Consider the following 18,186-nt stretch of genomic DNA (forward strand, 5'->3'; position numbering starts at 1 on the left):
GATCTTTCAGCCCAATTCTACTTTTTCAACATAATCCATCATACAAAATGTAATCAAATGGAAATGTCCCTTTTTAAAACTTTAAACTTTAAATCTTTTAACTTTATGCATCAAGCAAAAATTTAATGATATGCAATATTCTCTGACTGGAAGAAATTTGTTTAACATTTAAACCTATTTTCTGCACATTCCAGCACATAATTTTTTTGTGTGTGTGTTTACACTCAGTCTTTCAAATAGATGCAAGTGAAACACAGCAGAAAATAAATAACATCAAAGACTCAGCGGTCCTGTTGCTCTATTTTCACCTGTAAAGCAGGAGTAGGGTAGGCGGAGGTTTACCCTGGTGGAGGTGTGCTGCAGCGGTCAGTGGAAGAATCCGCGAGTTTCTCTGTGAATTTCCCATTACGTCGTAGCGCACTCGGTGCTTGCTTGGAAGTTTAGGGGTTTTTTTTCGCTGTAAAAAGAAGTTTTCTTCCCACGCACAACTGACACTAATGTTTTTGTCACTTTTTATGGAATCAAACTCAAAGTAAGGTCAGTACTTCCAGGCTTTAAACGCTGGACGCTCATACTCTCTCCCGCACTCAATTGACCCTGTGCACGAGAAAATGCTAACTTCCTGGTTTGAGACCGGATGTGGGGTTGTGCATTTCCGGTAGCTTTACTTTGCGGTCAATCGCTACTGCGAAGATATCCTCCAAAATCATGTCCAAAACTCGAAAACGGAAAGATCACGTTAAGTTACAAAGAGGAGAAGGTGGGAACACTCACCACTGTTGTGTCATAAAAAATCTAATGATCAACTTTGACGTTTAAAGAGTTTAGATCGATCAGTTGTTTACATCACTCAACACAAGCAGAACTGCATCACCCCATGCAGAAGACACATCGTCCACATTCAGAAGCACATCTCTGTATAGTGACTGGTCTTATGATTTAAACAGACAAATGTTCAGCATTCAAACTACAGGTGAAGAATAGTCAAACCAGATGTTTCCCGTTATGTTGATATCAGCTAGTCAAGTACACACCTACACAGCATGTTAACAAACCGTGAAAAAAAGCCACACAAAAAATGAATGATTGCTGGTAAGGGTTTCTATACATTAGTATTTACGAAGGGTATGTTGTGACTTACCTTCAAAATTACAGCGGTCCCTCGCTAATGACGCGGTTCACCGTTCACCTCGCTGTTTCGCAGCTTTTTTAGTGCAAGTTTGCATGCTTATTTTTTTACATCACATTGTGTCCTGCGTCCTGATCGCTGCAGACGATCTCCTCCGTGACGTCTCTCCTGTACAGTACAGAATCGCTGCATCGATGGCTAGCAGTGTAACTCTGAAGTGCAGTACTGTATGTCCACGATGTCCACGAAACGTTTTGCACCGTCAAAAAATAAAATTGGCTACTTGATTTCACCTATCGCTGGTTATTTTTAGAACATAACACCCGCGATAAATGAGGGACAGCTGAGAAATATAACATTTGAATCACTTTTCTCTTTTGCCCTGAGGCGCGGGTAAAAATATTGACAAGTCGATGGACATCATTTACAGATATATTGGGTAAATGCCCAAGACATGTAGAAATGTAAATTGCCGCTTGATTCATTCATTTGCTTAACTTATTTTGGACCGTAAACAGGGCGTGAATAGGACACCGGAAACAAAGCTCCCCACAGGAGTTTCCGCACCGGAACTAGCATATGCTAACGTGCACATAGTCAATATATGATCCATTGTTGATCTGCACACAGCTGTTGTCACGATCGTCGCACTTGCTTAAGTCACTGTCATGAGACATTCTCGCAAAAAAATCATGGTTTTAGTAACGCAGTAACGCAGCGTTCCTACGGGAAAGTAACGGTAATCTAATTACCGTTTTTGCAATAGTAATCCCTTACTTTACTCGTTACTTGAAAAAAGTAATCAGATTACAGTAACGCGTTACTGCCCATCTCTGATCATGACAAGATGATCCCACACCGTTTCAATAATGTTGAGCTCTTGGCTCTGGGGAGATCAATGACTGACAGTATTCCATTCTGTGTTTTTCTATCGAGGTATGTTTTTACTGTATTGGCAGTGTGTTTAGGATTATTGTCATGCTTAAGAATGAAGCTGTTTCCAATCAAACCAGATAGTATTGCATGGTGGATCAAATCTGATCTATTGTTCATAATTCTAACAGTTGTGACAAGATCCCAAGATGATCACAGATGCCTGTAGACACTCACTGCTGTACCTCTCTACTGTCATTTCCTTTGTACATTTTGACAAGTTGAACCAAAAATTTCTAATTTGGATTCTTTACTCCATAAGACCTGTTATCTCTGATTATCAGCCCAATCACTGTGTAATTTTGGATACTTCAGCCATTTCTCCTTCTTTCCCTTCCTTAAGAATGGCCTTTTGATAGCCACCCTTTGAATGAGACCTTTCCTGATAAGGCTTCATTGAGAAATTTGTCCAATTTCTTAAAGACGTAGCTTACAAACACTCTTCATCTGCTGTAGATCATTTTTTTGTTTTAAAGACACACCGCACACCATTCCAATATATGTCAGTTTTTCATCTAATAGCTCTTTGTAAATCACCTTGTTGGTGCAATTACAATACAATGTTATGCTGTCAAACATCATTATATTTAAAATTATATGCAGATTCAATAACAGAAATTAGAGCAAATTATGTGTTGTTGAAAGGGTTAATAGTAGCAAAATGGCTGAAGAAATGACCTAATATTGGTTCTTTGCTAAGTTGTCTCTTAAGTGTAGATACAACACTAGTTCATCCCTCGAGTTTGGTGCTTTTTTAATCTTGAATGATCGATGGATCAGTGTTAAATGGCTTAAACATTGCTGAGAAAATGGTCAAGGACTGGGGTGAAAATGAATGAAAAAGCAGCCAATGTCCAAAGAAAAACTTTGAAAGACCTTTAAAAGCCTGGAAAACTGTAGCTCAAGTACAAGATACAAGTCTGGATCCTTAGAACTAGGATGTAAAGAAATGACGGGTGGCTCAAAACTTTTGTACAGCAACGTATAAGCCAGAATATTTTATGTTAGTTTTGTGAACAAGGATATCAAATGACCCATTAGTGGACTGGATGTCCTAACAGGTCAACTGACGTCTAGCATTATGAGAGTTTGAAAATATTTTCTTTAAATAAATGTTGCAACAATATCATGTCTGTCTGTATATTTGTCCAATCAGAACGCTATGAAGGTTTTGAAGGTCTCCGGGCGGAGGAATGTGGAATCCTGAATGGGTGTGAAAACGGTCGCTGCGTTCGAGTGCGAGAGGGCTACACCTGCGACTGCTTAGACGGTTATGAACTTGATCTAGACAAGATGGCCTGTATAGGTGGGTTTTTCCTGCAGCATCTTTAGGGGTCTTCTCAGTAGGCTGCCCACATTTAGATCATGTTTTCCTAATGAAGAATGTTCAGGGTCTTCCTTGGATCAATAGGAGAATCAGTCACTTCATATAACATCATATCTCATTTAAAAATATGCTGCTGCTCTATGGTGCTGAAAAACAAACCACAGTGAACTCTGCTTTCATGTTTCAACCTTCTGGAGCCAGTAGGTTAACTCTTCATGCAGTAAATCTTTGCCCTCAAGGAAAAGCTTTAAATTTAACAACCTTGCATTAACTTATGTTTTACGGGAAACTAATGAAAGCCGTGTACTCCACAAAACCATCGTGTGTTACCCTTTGGTTTGACATTCCCTGGTTGTACACTGCCAAGAGCAAGGAGGCCTTGAATCTTAGCCACTTGTGTGTTACATGAGATATTTTTTTAAAATGTACTTTGTTTGTTTTGTAAGAAAACAGAGTCTGTCTTTTCGTAATGAAATTCTATGATTGCAAGATTGTGTCCGCTACAGGCTTATCGACTTCAAGGTTAGCCAGTTTTCCCAAGAAAAGTCATTGAAAACCGTGGAAACATGTGGGAGCTATGCAACTCATGCCCTGCCTCCTTTTATAAATCTCACCGCTAGCGTTTCCCCAGCAGAACATGACATAAACACAAAGAGGGTCATTTGAGATTGACTGCTATGAAATGACAATCAGACCTCCCATGCTGGAAAAGAGAAAGAACAACCTGTTGAAGGCCAAAAGGAAACACAATCCAGTGGATTGTTAATTTTACCATCATTCTTAGAAGTCCGGCTCTCAAGATGGCTGGGAAATCGAGTGCAGATCCTGTCCAGCTGACACGCAACATGACGGCATGTTTGATTAAAGATATATGAGATTCTATGCAACACGTTTATCGTGTTAAGGGAAAGTACCTCCAACAGCAAACCTTTGTGAAAGTAATTAAAACACTTGTGTTGGTCACTTGTTGAGCAGCTACGGCTGAGGAGATAGGATGAGCTGTCCACTTATCAGAAGGTTGGTGGTTTGATCCCCACCTCCTCCAGTCCACATATCGAGTGAACCCCAAATTACCCCTGATGCATTCACTGATTTGTGTACTGTATGATGTGAGTCGAACAATATTTCAAGAGAAAGGCAAGCACCTAATCCTCACATTTGAGAACTATTAGCTGTTTGGTTTATTTTCTTGAAAAAAAAAGTAATTATCAAAAGTATTTTCATGTGTTTAAATCATCGTTTCTGATGTGATCATTTATCACGATGAAAAGTTAGAGCAGAACTCAAATTTCTTGGAGTTTAACATGGAAAGGACAGGAAAGGAAAGCAAGGAGAGGAAAGGACAGGAAAGGGAAGGAAAGGAAAGAATTATAATTTTGAGGTGACCCCTCAGCAGCAGATGTGTCATAGGCAGCTTTTCCTTCTTGGATTCTCCCTGCTGACTAACTTATGCTGTGTCCTTTCTCCTCAGACATAAACGAGTGTGAGGACATCAGCGACAAAGTGCCTTTGTGTCAGAACGGGGAGTGCACAAACACAGAGGGATCGTACAAATGCACCTGCTTGCCGGGCTTCGTGGCCTCCGCCAAGCCACACAAATGCATCCCGGCGATCCCAGAGTCTAGGCTTAGGGAGGCAGGAAACTGAGTATGTTGGAGTGCCGGCTTCTCTGCCCATTTTCCCCCCAGGGCTTGACTCTAAACCTCCAACAGTAATGCTGAAACGTCCAGTCTCGTTTCCCTACATACCACACGCACACATACTGACACATGTACATATAGAAAACACACACTTGCATTCAGCACAGGATGCATTATATCCCCCTCACACACATTCAAGAGGACCAGGAATTGTGCAGTGAATGTATTACATGGGATTTAGCATTCTCCAAATATCCATTTGCCTTAAAGGGATTTTGTGGACTTTTTTATTCAGTAAGCCCAGGCAATTTGATATGCAGATATATATATATTTCCACTTTATTTTCTCTATCACCTTCTCTTTTTGTGTGTTATTTATTTCATTTACATGACGGGCCTCTGCTAACTAAGAAAGCAAAATATTTCAGATGGCGTACTTGATTCGTCTCGTTTTACTTGTCTTGGTAATTGATGTCAGAGACCGTGTGGGGAAATAATAAATGTATTTTGTAATAGAAGGAATGTCATCAGAAATCAGCCATACTGTATATCGGGATGCTCATCACTGTCAAACCTCTCATCAATTTCTCAGTCTCAATTACATTGGACTAAACAGAAATTCAACACGGAACTTTTCCCACAGCTGTTTTTCTTTAAGATGACCTACAAGCTGCCGTTGAAGAAGCTCTGGACTGAGAACTGGGAGGTCAAAGCAGCGAAGCTTCCATAATACCAGCTTCACCCTTTATGTGGGCATGGAGAGACTGTAGATGTATAAGATGATCTGTGTGACACACGGAAAGCATTGTGATGTACTCTCACTGACCAGATCATTAGGTGTACCTTGCTAGTACTGGTTTGGGCCCCCTTTTGCCTTCAGAACTGCCTTAATTATTTGTGGCATAGATTTAACAAGGTCCTGGAAACATTCAGGAGAGATTTTGGTCAGTTTAAGTACAGTGATCTCATTTTCATGTTGAAGAAACCAGTTTGAGATGTTTAGAACTTTGTGACACAGAGTATTTTCCTGCTGGATGCAGCCATCTGAAGATGGGTACACAGTGGTCATAAAGGGATGGACATGATCAGCAACAATACTTTGGTAGACTTATTTGGTACTAATGAGCCCAGGTGGGATCTCTGCTTATCCTCCTGAGACCCAGCTTGTTCATTTATGTCCTCTGTAGTGGACAAACAAATCACAAAAAAGTTCAACTAAAAGATTTTTTTTTCTCTCAGTTCTCAGGAGTAGAAATGTGCCAAGAAAATATCCCTCACACCATTACACCACCACCACTAGAACCAATGATCCATGCTTTCATGTTGATTATTCCAAATTCTGACCCAGCCATCTAAATGTCATAGCAGAAACGGAGACTCATCAGACCAGGCAGCATTTTTTAAATCTTTGTTTGTCCAATTTTGGTGAACCTGAGAGGCCTAGCGCCCAGTCTGGTCGTTTGCTGCTGTAGCCAATCTGATTCAAAGTTTAACATGTACATAGACCCTTCTTCTAAAACCTACAGATGGTCATGTGGGAAAAATCTCAGCAGCATCTGATGCATACTTTGATCTTCATCAACTCGTTATGACCAGGTCTATTTACTAAAATGTAGAGTCGCTGCCATGTAATTGGCTGATTAGCGAGTTCCATTAAGGAGCAGATAAACAGTTGTACCTAATGAAATGGACAGTGAGCGTATATAACCTGTCTTCTTATGTTGGACTCCATTACCATGCGATATCAGCAGCAATGTAGGAAAACAGTACCTTTCTTATTAACAGTATTAAGTTTGTTTTACAGTAGACGATCAAAGCGTTGATTCTCTTTGTTGGCTTTGAAAGTGTGCGACGGCAAATTTGTTTCATGCAACCACATCAAACAGGCAAAAGGATTTCTTTTTCCACACATAACATATTTGGAATTCGAATCTCACATCCAGACACTTCCCATGTTTGCATCTCTGAACACATGTAAAGACAAAGGCTTCATTTGTTGGAGAGGTTTGGTATATTTTGTACAGATCTAGTACTATGTATTATTTTTGTTATATATTCTCTCATTGCATTATAGCACAACAAATATTTTGTTTGACATAAAACATAAAATGTAAGAAATATCTGTCATTATAGCTTTTTGTAGATTTATATGTCTGTAAAAATGTTTTTTAAAGCATTTCTTTTTATGTATGAGGAGAGTGGCTGACACTGTACCAGAGGAACTGTGTGAATACCCTGCCCTGTGGAGCAGACAATGAATTATATTTTTTGGAAGTGGCAGCACTGTTCTAATTACAGACATTCTGACTCCATTGCAAAGACGATGCTTTTGGAAGGCGAGCACCCACTTCTGCACATCACAACTTTACAGCTAAATATTAGTCGTTGTGAGCTTTAGTCTCTGGTGGATCCTTATGTCATGAATGTATCATAGACAGTATCAGCTTTCTGGTTTCTGAGTAACCACACGTGCCTTGTAGTCTTGTATTTTCAGGATGAAATTGCAGCAACACAGAAACATTAAAGTCTAATTCAGAGTCTGGAGGATGACTAAATTTTGCCATTAACCTGCTTCCCCAGCCTATAAACCTACAGTTGTATAAATATTTTGTGTTGTTCTCTACATCCACTATTCTCTTCTGGTTAAATCATCACCTGAACCATAACTTTAAGATTTAAAAGAACTAAAAGAATAGTTAAAATCTTTCAAAACCACAAATAACCTGAAATAAATGTAAAGCTGTGGTCAGTGGAAACATCATGCTCATTCATTTTGTTTACCTCTTGACTGTAATCACTATCAGTCATCAAAATAAAACATAAAAAAAGATCACGTTTTTTATGTTTTATTTTAAAACGTGCAAAGTAAATTATTATGCACGTTTGATAATTTACTTTGACAAATAGCACCCAACACACATTGCATTCACCATGTGTATACGCGCAGAGCAATTTGGGGAGTTTACTGGGATAAAACAAGAACAGTAAGTTTGTTTTAGTATGCAATATACAAATGATGATCATTAAAGTCATTAGGGCTTATTGCTACACAAAGCTGTGAGGTTCCCAAACAGTGTGGTTAAAGTATCTACACCAATCATGGGCATATTATTTTGTAATCATGATATGTTTGGTGGTAATTGTTGGAACAATTTAAATCAATAAATAAAAATGAATAACTTATTTTATGTTTTTAAAATAGAGTTTAATTGTACTACAAGCTTTCAAATCATTCTGAAGTAAAAGTATTGATGCAGAAACACATCTTGTCGTTAAACACGTGTAGGATTTCTTTCTTTTTCTTTTTTTCCACAAATGTCAGTGTTTTTCCCTCTAAAATAAATTAAGCCTTATTAGTAACTACTGATGTTACTGAATTATTATTAAAGTAAATTTGTTTGAGAAACCATATAAATTGAGTTATTTTGATTTTTTTTTATTACTTCTGCTAAGGAGGTTTTTGGTAGCATTCGCGTGCACATCATTCTTTCTGTCTGTAAACACATTAGCTCAAAAAGGCTTGAGAAACTGGTGTAGAATGATGTGATGTTTAAAATCCATTAAAATCTGGCTTACACCCACCAAGGTCTTCAGGGTCAGCTCAATGAGTTATTGGTCAAAAATGGACAAAAAGCCTTATGACTTCGATAAATACTGTGATGACTATGATTCTTACACGTATGTTGTGTCCTGTCAACATATAGAAAGCAACATAAAACAATAAAAAATATCTTGTCACATTTGACCTCTGACCTCAGCTTCAGGGTCAAAAGATTGATCTGAGGGCCAAAGTTTTACTATGTTTCTTTGCTGTCAATGTTTGTAATGATAACATATGGGTATATAAAGAGTGATATATACGTATATTACAGTAACAGGTTATAACAATATGAATACATGTTCCTGAATTATTATTTTCTGGAAAACAAAAAAAAACCTCTAGATTTTTATTACTAAACATTTAATCGAATTTTATTAAGTAATCAATTGAATGCTACCCATATATAGCTATAGCAACGTAAATAAAAATTTTTTTAAAAAGAATTGTACTCAAAACATAACAAAAGCCTACAATTTGCACCTGTTTCTACTGCACTACAAATTTCTCAAACTACCTTTAAAAATACAAAATAAAGCTAAATAAAGATATACACAATATAATACTTTTCCTTTTGTTTTGACAACTATTTGTTAGGATAATCTATGACAAAATAACATTTTATTTAAATTAATACACTTGTTTTAAATGCAGGGGTTGACAGAAATGAACACACACAAACATGCTGACCGTTTTTCTTCAAACTGTGTAAATTAAAAGCTTAAAATGTCAAAGAAAAATGATTCAACATTGCAGCGCAAAACTGATCAGTGATGGACCAAATCCAGTTCCTAAAAACCGTGTATCCACTAGGCTAACGAGTGTGGGGTCAGCAAGTGCATACTGTGTTAACCGTGAGATGTTCTCTTATTAATTAAACGTACTTATTATACTATATTTCCCTCTAGCGGGCTTACTTCTGAACTACACCTACTTATTCACGCCTTTCCACATTGGTCAGATTTTAAATGCGTTTATTCGCAGTCTAAAAAGCGGCTCCCTGATCTGGTGATTATACCATGAGTGTATTAAGGAAAACAGAAATGTACAAACACAATATTAAACAATATTAACAAACAATATTTTAGAAAAATCTCAAAGAAAAATTCCTAACATGCCAACATGACCCTTTCAGGGATCCGTAGGTATCCCTACGACATCCCAGAAGGATTTTGGGAAATTTAGTTTATTCTTTCATCGTCCATCGTCCACATAATTACGTGGATGTATTACACAGAAATACATCTCCTAGAAGCCAGCGTGTCTCAAACGTGTTTCATTGACTCGAGCTACAACCTCCCGTAAGGTGTCGGGCTGCTCCTAATGTAAAACCACTGATTAATTAAGCGGTAATTGTAGACTGTTAGCTCCTAGCTAATATCGTTCTAAATGTCGCCATTGGACCAGCGGCGTACTTAGCTAGAAAGTTAGAGAGGTGGATTATTGAAGAAATTTGTCATTAAGTTGGGGACAGTGTAACTGATATCATGTGTTGTAATTTGTTGAGTAGAGTAGGTGTGACGTTCACTGTCGGTATCGCCTGTTTTGACACAGCTTTGAGAAGTGCTGCTAGCTGTTCAAACGTTTCTTCCTATTAATATCCGTGCTGAGTCTAGCTCCTCGCCCCCTGACAGCGCAGTTAGGTATCACCACATATCATATGGTTAGGTAGTATCACCCAAATACTGATTTACCTGGTGGGAAAGGGATCTAGTCGTTTGTATTACAGGGTTATTTTCCTAATGGCAAAAGCAGAATGCTCTCCAAAGTGGAACACCTTAGCACTACGGAACAGGAAAACATGCCCCACACCAGAAAAGAGCTTTCAGACCACATTCACTCCTGTGTCCAAGGACAAGAACAGTCAAACTGCTGGACACTTAGCAGGAGGTGACACACAGTCCTCAAACGGACCATCTGGTCAGTTTTTGGCTAGAGAAAGCATTGAGTCTCCAAGCAAAGCGCTGCTGATGCTGGTGGCAGGGCTGTCTTTTTCTACACGCCTCTACAAGATAACTGAGCCCCCTCATGTGTGGTGAGTGACATTTACTCCATGAACAATGCTTACTCTGAGTCTTGTTTACAAGATGAGTGATTTGGGTCTTTCAGCTGGGATGAGACTCACTTTGGAAAAATGGGGAGCTACTACATCAACAGGACCTTCTTCTTTGATGTCCACCCTCCTCTTGGGAAGGTGAGATGGCAGAGTATGTCTTTGGTCTGTCTTCATGCAAGGCTCTTCAGTCCCGTACCTGTTGACCTTTGACACTCTGTTGCAGATGCTGATAGGGCTGGCTGGTTACATGAGTGGCTATGATGGCACCTTTCCTTTCATAAAGCCGGGAGATAAATATGAAAACCAAAACTACTGGGGGATGAGAGGGGTATGCTGCTTGTCACACTTGGAAAACTGCTTTTTGGGTCAAAACATGAATTGACCAAATATAAGAATTCCCAGTCTGACAATCTCTGATTTCCCTGATTAAAAAAAATCCTGGTTTATGATATGATTCTTAACAGTAAATCTGCTCAATTAAATTTTTTATTGAATTGAATTGAAGTTAGTTTGCATGTTAATACAAAAAAATCGTTTTTGTGCTGATCTCAGGGGCCTTTTCTGAAGTGCATTTTCTGCGTAATCCCCAGTTAACCTAACCCCACAAACTGTATCTTTCTGGATTGTGGGAGGAAGCCAAAGTACCTGGAAAACATGCAAACTCCACTCAGAAAGGTCCCAGTAGGATGGTCGATTTGAACCCAACGTTCTTTCTGTGAGGTATTGCTAACCACCATGCTAAATGTATGCTCTTTTTCATAAAGTCTGTCAATTTCACAAGTATTGAAATATACCCTCTGGGGCTGTGCTTATAAAGAAAAATGTAAATATTTTAAAAAATTAGTTTGGGGAAAATGTATAATGCCCCTAACTTCATCACAAAATATGTATATTTCATATGCAAACTTAAAATATTAGAAAGCTCAAAATTGGTAGTTTCTTTATGAAGAAATGTCTCAGAGATTGCCAGACTGGAAGCATGTATGCAGTCGACATGGAATTTCCTAATTGATTGCCGATACGGTTTTAATAGACAAATGTAAGAAATACCTAAGAAATGAATTCAAGGTGCTGATTTGTTTGTTCTTCCTCCTTTCCTGCAGTTTTGCGCCACGCTGGGCTCCTTCCTCCCCATCTTTGCCTACCTTATAGTGCTGGAGCTGTCTAACTCCTGCACCGCTGCTACCATCGCTGCTACCTTGCTCATATTTGGTAAATCATCATTTAATTGTCTTATGATGAAAGTTGCTATGGATTTCTTACACATACGAACAGTATGTAAGCAGTGAAGAAAAGACTCAGATTGACTTAAAAATGATTTTCTATCCTGGCCATCGTCTTCCTTTTCAGCTGATACCTCCTTTGATTACTGTGTATGTTGAGTTGAGGTGAATCAATGTGTTCAACACCTTTCTGACAGACACTGGCTGCATCACCATCTCCCAGTACATCCTGTTAGACCCTATACTCATGTTTTTCATCATGGCAGCAGTGCTGAGTATGGTGAAATTCAACCAGCAGAGATATAGGTAGGACACCAATAGAATCTCAGTTTGTCAAGAGTGAAAGGTTCACTATGGCCTGTTAATAATATTAACTACTTGCCTTCTTCCCTACTGAATCTTTTCTTTTCTTTCTTCTTTTTCCAGGTCCTTCACTGCCTCCTGGTGGTTTTGGTTGGTACTTACTGGTATAAACCTTGCTGGGGCTTTGGGGGTAAAGTTTGTGGGTCTGTTTGTCATCATCCTGGTGGGACTGAACACAATCTGGGACCTATGGAGACTTCTGGGAGATATGAATCTCTCGCTGGTAAACAGCAGGATATTTCTAGGCTTACTGGTGCCGATATCGTCAGTGATTATCGGAGGTTTGACCGCCCTTTTCCTCATGTTTCCTGGCACCAGGTGGACATTGCAAAGCACTTCCTTGCTCGGGCTTTTGCACTCATCCTGCTTCCCCTTATCCTCTATGTTACCATATTTGCTGTCCACTTTGTTGTGCTGAACAAAAGGTGAGAATGGGTGTTTAATAAGTACACATATGTTGACATTCACCGTATTATGTGAGTAATCACTATGTCTTTTTCTTGCCAGTGGACCAGGAGATGGTTTCTTCAGTTCGGCCTTTCAGTCTCGTCTAATTGGGAACAACCTACACAATGCATCTATGCCTGAGTGTGAGTTGCAAACAGAGCTCTAAATAAAACCAAATGTCACTACAGCTGTGTTTACTTAAACGCTACTCAGAAAGTGGAAAAAGAGGTCAAAGAGAAGTAGACATTCCTCTAATATGATAGCCAGATGGGCTGAAAGGTTTGCTTACATTTTACTGTCCTGGGAAAGTTTTATAAGGATTTCACTATCAAGGGTTTAATCCCTTAAGCGGTTGGTGCAAGGACCACTTGTTACTTTTCAAAACATTTCAATAGACACTCAATTAATTACACATAAATGTAATTATTTTACTTGTTTCCATGATGTCACACTTTGACATCAACTGTTGCTGATAAATGGGGAATCTATGGTTAATTCAGCAATTGTTAATAGATATTTACCGTAAATGTCAAATGATATATTGATTACTAATCGTTATTTACTAATTGTTTGATCATTTGTTTGTAGAACGCAGTCTGAGTCTTTATTACAAAGTCGAAGCCGTTGCAATACTACATTGCATCACACAAATTTATGTTTGTGATATTTGCGGTGGCATAAATCACAGAAGACTTGGAGACAGCAATTTGGGTTCTGATAAGTTCTGTTTTCATTTTGTGCTTTCCTCTAACTGTTTGGTTTGGTTTCGGGGAAGGCTGTGGGAAGACAGATCGGTCTCATTCTCAGGATCAGTGCAAAAGTGGCACTGTGACACCTTGTACCAGAGTTCTACTAACAGTGTGCCTAAAGAAACAATTTAAAATTGATTCTTAAGTGGCTTAACAGACAAAAAATATTGCTGTGATCAGAGACAAGGACTGGACTGAAACTGAGTGAAAAAGCAGCCGATGTCCAAAGAAAGACTTTCAGAAGAGCACTTTTAAAATAAGAAACTGCATTGCAACAAAGTCTTGCTCCTTCGAAGCAAAATATAAAGAAATATATAAATAGATTACTATAATATAAATGTTATTAAATGCAAATTAATTGTTTAACAGTAAAATAAGTGGACTTTATTAAGTCTCTTAGCTATTTTAAAAAAAGGACAAAGAAGAGAAAAAACGCACACACAAATAATAAACAACTCCACCCCCCAGAAAATACAAAAACATTATTATGTCAGTAAGAAAGTTTTATTTTGATTGTGTGCATTATGTGGTTATGTGAGACATAACAAAAAAAGTTTAATTTAATTTATTGATTTACATTTTCTTACGATGGTAGTGATCCTATGATTTGTTGTTTTTCTCATGCAGACCTGGCATTTGGCTCTACCGTTACGATAAAAAACCTCCGTATTGCTGGAGGCTATTTGCACTCTCATTGGCACTTATACCCAGAAGGAGTTGGCGCAAGGCAGCAGCAGGTCAGGCTACTTGTTGAAAACCGAAATATTTTATATATTTATATTTGTAGTTTCTTTGTTTTTTAACTTTAAACGTTTTCTTATGATTTCTTTGCTTACAGGTGACAGCCTACCTCCATAAGGACTACAACAACTTGTGGGTGGTTCACAGACAACAAGATAATAATTGTGAGGAACTGACATTGATATATTTAACAATGTTGCCAAATACAATGTTAAAATTCAGCTGGGATAAAGAGTTGTTGTTTTATTGTTCATATCTATTGTTTTGGGGGTTTTTTTGTTTTTTTTTAATAAGCTCAATCTGGCAACCCTGATCTTGTTCGCCATGGTGATATCGTTCGACTGGAGCATAAAGAGTAAGTATTATGAGTGATGAGAAAAATGCACATTTTATTTAAAGTGATTCAGTCTCAGTTCTATCCTAGATCTCTTTGTGTGTGTGTTTTTCTTTCAGGACAACTCGTAACCTTCACAGTCACCTCCATGAGGCGCCTATGACCAAGAAGCACTTCCAGGTTACAGGTTATGGCATTGTAAGGAAGGCTTTAACACAACATCTGCACTAAAAATACAGATTCAGTTGGACTTGACAGATTTATTGCATATTCTGTTTTGGGTTTTTATGGGTGTTCTGTACCCCAATACTAAAATTATTTTTGGTCTATTCTTAGAATGGCACAGGGGACGCCAATGACCTGTGGCAGGTGGAGGTGTGCGGAGGTCGGAAGGGTGACCCAGTAAAGGTGCTGCGCAGCAAAGTTCGCTTTCTACATCGAGCTACCGGCTGTGTGCTTTACTCCTCTGGCAAAACTCTTCCAAAGTGGTAAAACTAGCATACTTTTAAATTTGAGATGACTTTGTACGCAACCGATCAAAACGCACTACAAGTGTTGTTTCTGTTTAGGGGCTGGGAACAAATAGAGGTGACCTGTAGTCCCTACTTGAAGGAGACCCCAAGCTCTCAGTGGAACATTGAGGACCATATTAATCCAAAATGTATGATTAATTCATTCATTCCTATTTTGTGTTTGCACTTCTTGATGTCAGACAGCAGCTAACATGTTGTGTATTGTGTGTTCTGGCAGTACCCAACATTAGTCTGTCTGTGCTGAAGCCCAATTTTCTGGAAATCTTACTGGAGTCCCATATTGTTATGTTTAGAGTAAGTAATAATAAGAGAATAAATAAGCTCATCTGCATTAAAAGAAAGTGCATCTTCATTTCTTTTCCTTTTATTTTATTGTCTTTTAGGGAAATAGTGGCTTAAAACCCAAAGACAATGAGATGAATTCAAAACCTTGGCACTGGCCAATCAACTACCAGGTGCTTTAAACTCTCTATAAAAAAATGTATATATGTATATATAATTATTATTTTTTTAATATCTTTTATCTTTTAACTTCATGTAATTTGTTTCCGTGAAGGGCTTGAGGTTTTCAGGAGTAAATGCAACAGAGTACCGCGTTTACCTGCTGGGGAACCCTGTAAGTTTTTATGCTTACAATCTCATTTAACCAGCAGATCAGTGTCCTCATGGTGAAAATGGTTTTCAGGTGGTGTGGTGGATAAATCTGGCCAGTTTGGGGTTGTATCTCACCATGGTGGCGGTGGCTTCCATAGCCACCCAAAGAGGTTTTTCATTGGGCCAACAAAGAATAGGTATGGTAAATAATGGTGGCTTATCAGTATGTGTTTGCATAGTGACTTTAAGTAAAGCGTTATTGTCCTGTGATTCAGAGCATTCTCTTGTGCTTGTGAGAGGAGGTGGACTGCTGATGCTCGGTTGGCTCCTGCATTATGCGCCTTTTTTTACCATGGGTCGTATCCTCTACTTTCACCACTACTTCCCTGCAATGCTCTTCAGCAGCATGTTAACAGGTACCAAACTGTGCTGGATTTCTGTATTCCAACTATAACATGTAAAGGGGAGTGCAGAGGTATAGAAGTGAAGTAGAAGCCACACATAAGAACCTTTTTTCAGCAGGTTTGGTGGGTGAAAGTGTAGCCAATACTTCACTTACAGCTTACTTCACTTAATGGCTTGCATTAGAGTCGACAGTGTTTAGGACACAGTTATCTCAGTTTTGCATACTTGACCGACAGTTTTTGCAATTTTGGTTAAATAATTGTATTTTTTTCCTCCAGGACTGACGTTAGACATCCTTTTCAGAAGTGCTGACCTTCTACTCCACCCACCTTATTCCTATTGGTTCCAGCGAACTGGGCAGCTACTGCTTCTGTTTAGTATTCTTTACAGGTGAGCTGAGTACTATGAAGAATCAGCTTGTTCTTAACACTGTCAGAAACAGCCTATCATTACTGTGAGATATCTGCTACATAATATATCTTCCTTATGATAGTCCATCTATTGTTTTATACTTTGATTGATGCTCTTGATGCTCCTAATGGTTTTATTAGCCATGAAGTTCTTGTAGCAGACTGTTTGCTGTGGATGAAAAGATTATGGATTATTAAAGGATTGTTATTGTTTTGTTGAGAGTTAATGACAAGATTAAAACCTACAGTCCATCATGATTGATAAATCATTTAAGTTAAAGGAAGCAGGTGCTCTTAATATGCTATATATTGTCATGTATATCATGACAATATGCTATATATATTGTCATTTATATCATGTAGATGTAATACAGTTTTCAAGTTTGGATGGACTATCATACAGATATTCTAATAGGATTACAACCTTCTAATCTGGCTCTCAGAAAGAAGCTTCTCTGCTAATTCTTACTAAATATTAAAAGAATAATTACACTGAACTTGCTTCTGTGACTTTAGATCTCATAGCCCATTTTAGCACAAGAATGGAAGTATTTCATCTACTTAGTGTAACTGACTGTAATCCATTCACTGTCTGTCAGTTTCTACCTGTTTCATCCGCTGTCCTATGGCATGACGGGTCCACTAGCACACGAGCCAGGCAGCGCCATGGCTGATCTGAAGTGGATGGACTCCTGGGAGTTCTAGTCTGCTTTGCAGGAAGATGACACTAATGATGTGACTTGAACCAACTGTTCTGAATATAAGGGACTTAAAACTGACAGAGTAGTGTTTGCACAAAGAAGTGATTCTTAAAAGGTCTTAGTATTTGTGTCACAGCATTTGCACCTGACGTTGTCTATCATGCATGAAGAATGCTTGTTAAGGCAGACCTAACTCAATGCAATGTGAAAGCCAGATTGTGGTGTAAGTGGGAATCTTAACTTTGTCTCTGAGAGGCCTTAACTAACATCACAACTTGTGTTCCTAGATTCAATGTGTACTGTAATTCAAAACAATAAGCTAAAGTGCCTGAAAGGAAAAAGTTTTTAAAAAGTAAGTTTTAAAGGTTTAAATGCTACGTCTCCCTGATTTTCGTTTTTAAATTTTGTACAGTTAGAAACTATTAGACTGTATTTTGATTAGGGATTTTCTGATTTTACTCATTACTTAGTATTTTGGTACTGTATTTAGCCATTAGTGCTGTGTGTTACACACTATTTTTATACTATGTAAGACTATTACGACTCTGTTTACATTTTAATGTGATCAATAAATAGTGATACTGCATTCTGTATCTATACATGTAAAGTTTTCTACATTTTTGAAGTTGAAGGAAACCTTTAAATTGTTTTATGTTCTGTACAATAACATGAAGCATGTCTTTACTAGACATTAAAATGGTATTTTCAGTGGTGATAATTAAAATATGACTATGACTAATTGAGATATCCCCAAAAGCTCAGAAATGTTTAGAAATCTGATAAAAGTTATAGAGTTCAAAAGATCATTCCAGTAATATCCATGTAAAAACATAAAAAGTAACACTACAACAGCTTGATATTGCCCCCCCCCCCCCCCCCCCTGAAAATAATTACATATAATATAATACATTGCTTTGGTTGCAGGTGTATAAACATATTCCTGTGCTCCCAAAGTTATATTGTTAGTTTAAATGTAGGAACCAAAGTCACCCCGACCCAAATA

General features: G+C 38.2%; 2 protein-coding genes across 7 annotated transcripts in view; both read left to right on the forward strand.

The window, feature by feature from the left end:
- Positions 1-6,338, forward strand: part of LOC146496525 (latent-transforming growth factor beta-binding protein 2-like) — a 90,783-nt gene extending 84,445 nt beyond the window's left edge. For all 5 annotated transcript variants that reach the window (XM_085142511.1, XM_085142509.1, XM_085142507.1 and 2 more), the window contains 2 exons: positions 3,219-3,368; positions 4,861-6,338. In XM_085142511.1, the coding sequence (XP_084998637.1) occupies positions 3,219-3,368; positions 4,861-5,036 (326 nt within the window). In that variant the 3' untranslated portion in view covers positions 5,037-6,338. The remainder of the gene's footprint in view (positions 1-3,218; positions 3,369-4,860) is intronic.
- Positions 6,339-9,775: 3,437 nt separating this feature from the next.
- On the forward strand, positions 9,776-18,020 carry pomt2 (protein-O-mannosyltransferase 2). Of its 2 annotated transcripts, none has more exons than XM_085142514.1 (21): positions 9,776-10,662; positions 10,737-10,821; positions 10,907-11,011; positions 11,787-11,895; positions 12,104-12,212; positions 12,333-12,492; positions 12,588-12,694; positions 12,777-12,859; positions 14,093-14,202; positions 14,304-14,370; positions 14,501-14,561; positions 14,660-14,738; positions 14,877-15,028; positions 15,110-15,201; positions 15,291-15,367; positions 15,457-15,528; positions 15,630-15,689; positions 15,759-15,864; positions 15,967-16,083; positions 16,351-16,462; positions 17,082-18,020. In XM_085142514.1, the coding sequence occupies exons 1-21, from the start codon at positions 10,370-10,372 to the stop codon at positions 17,185-17,187; spliced, it is 2,262 nt and encodes a 753-aa protein (XP_084998640.1). In that variant the 5' UTR covers positions 9,776-10,369; the 3' UTR covers positions 17,188-18,020. The 2 variants fall into 2 exon arrangements, with proteins under 2 accessions (XP_084998640.1, XP_084998639.1); XM_085142513.1 differs by having other exon boundaries at positions 9,777-10,662; positions 15,943-16,083.
- Positions 18,021-18,186: the final 166 nt, after the last annotated feature.

Source organism: Neolamprologus multifasciatus, chromosome 19 (assembly GCF_963576455.1).
Source record: "Neolamprologus multifasciatus chromosome 19, fNeoMul1.2, whole genome shotgun sequence".
Classification (NCBI taxonomy): domain Eukaryota; kingdom Metazoa; phylum Chordata; class Actinopteri; order Cichliformes; family Cichlidae; genus Neolamprologus; species Neolamprologus multifasciatus.

Bases quoted from the DNA above. Each gene is read 5' to 3' on its own strand.
- pomt2 (XM_085142513.1), top strand. From the start codon at position 10,370: ATGGCAAAAGCAGAATGCTCTCCAAAGTGGAACACCTTAGCACTACGG. The intron at 14,739-14,876 runs GTAAGGAAGGCT...GTCTATTCTTAG, and splicing joins AGGTTACAGGTTATGGCATT to AATGGCACAGGGGACGCCAA. The intron at 15,529-15,629 runs GTGCTTTAAACT...GTTTCCGTGAAG, and splicing joins ACTGGCCAATCAACTACCAG to GGCTTGAGGTTTTCAGGAGT.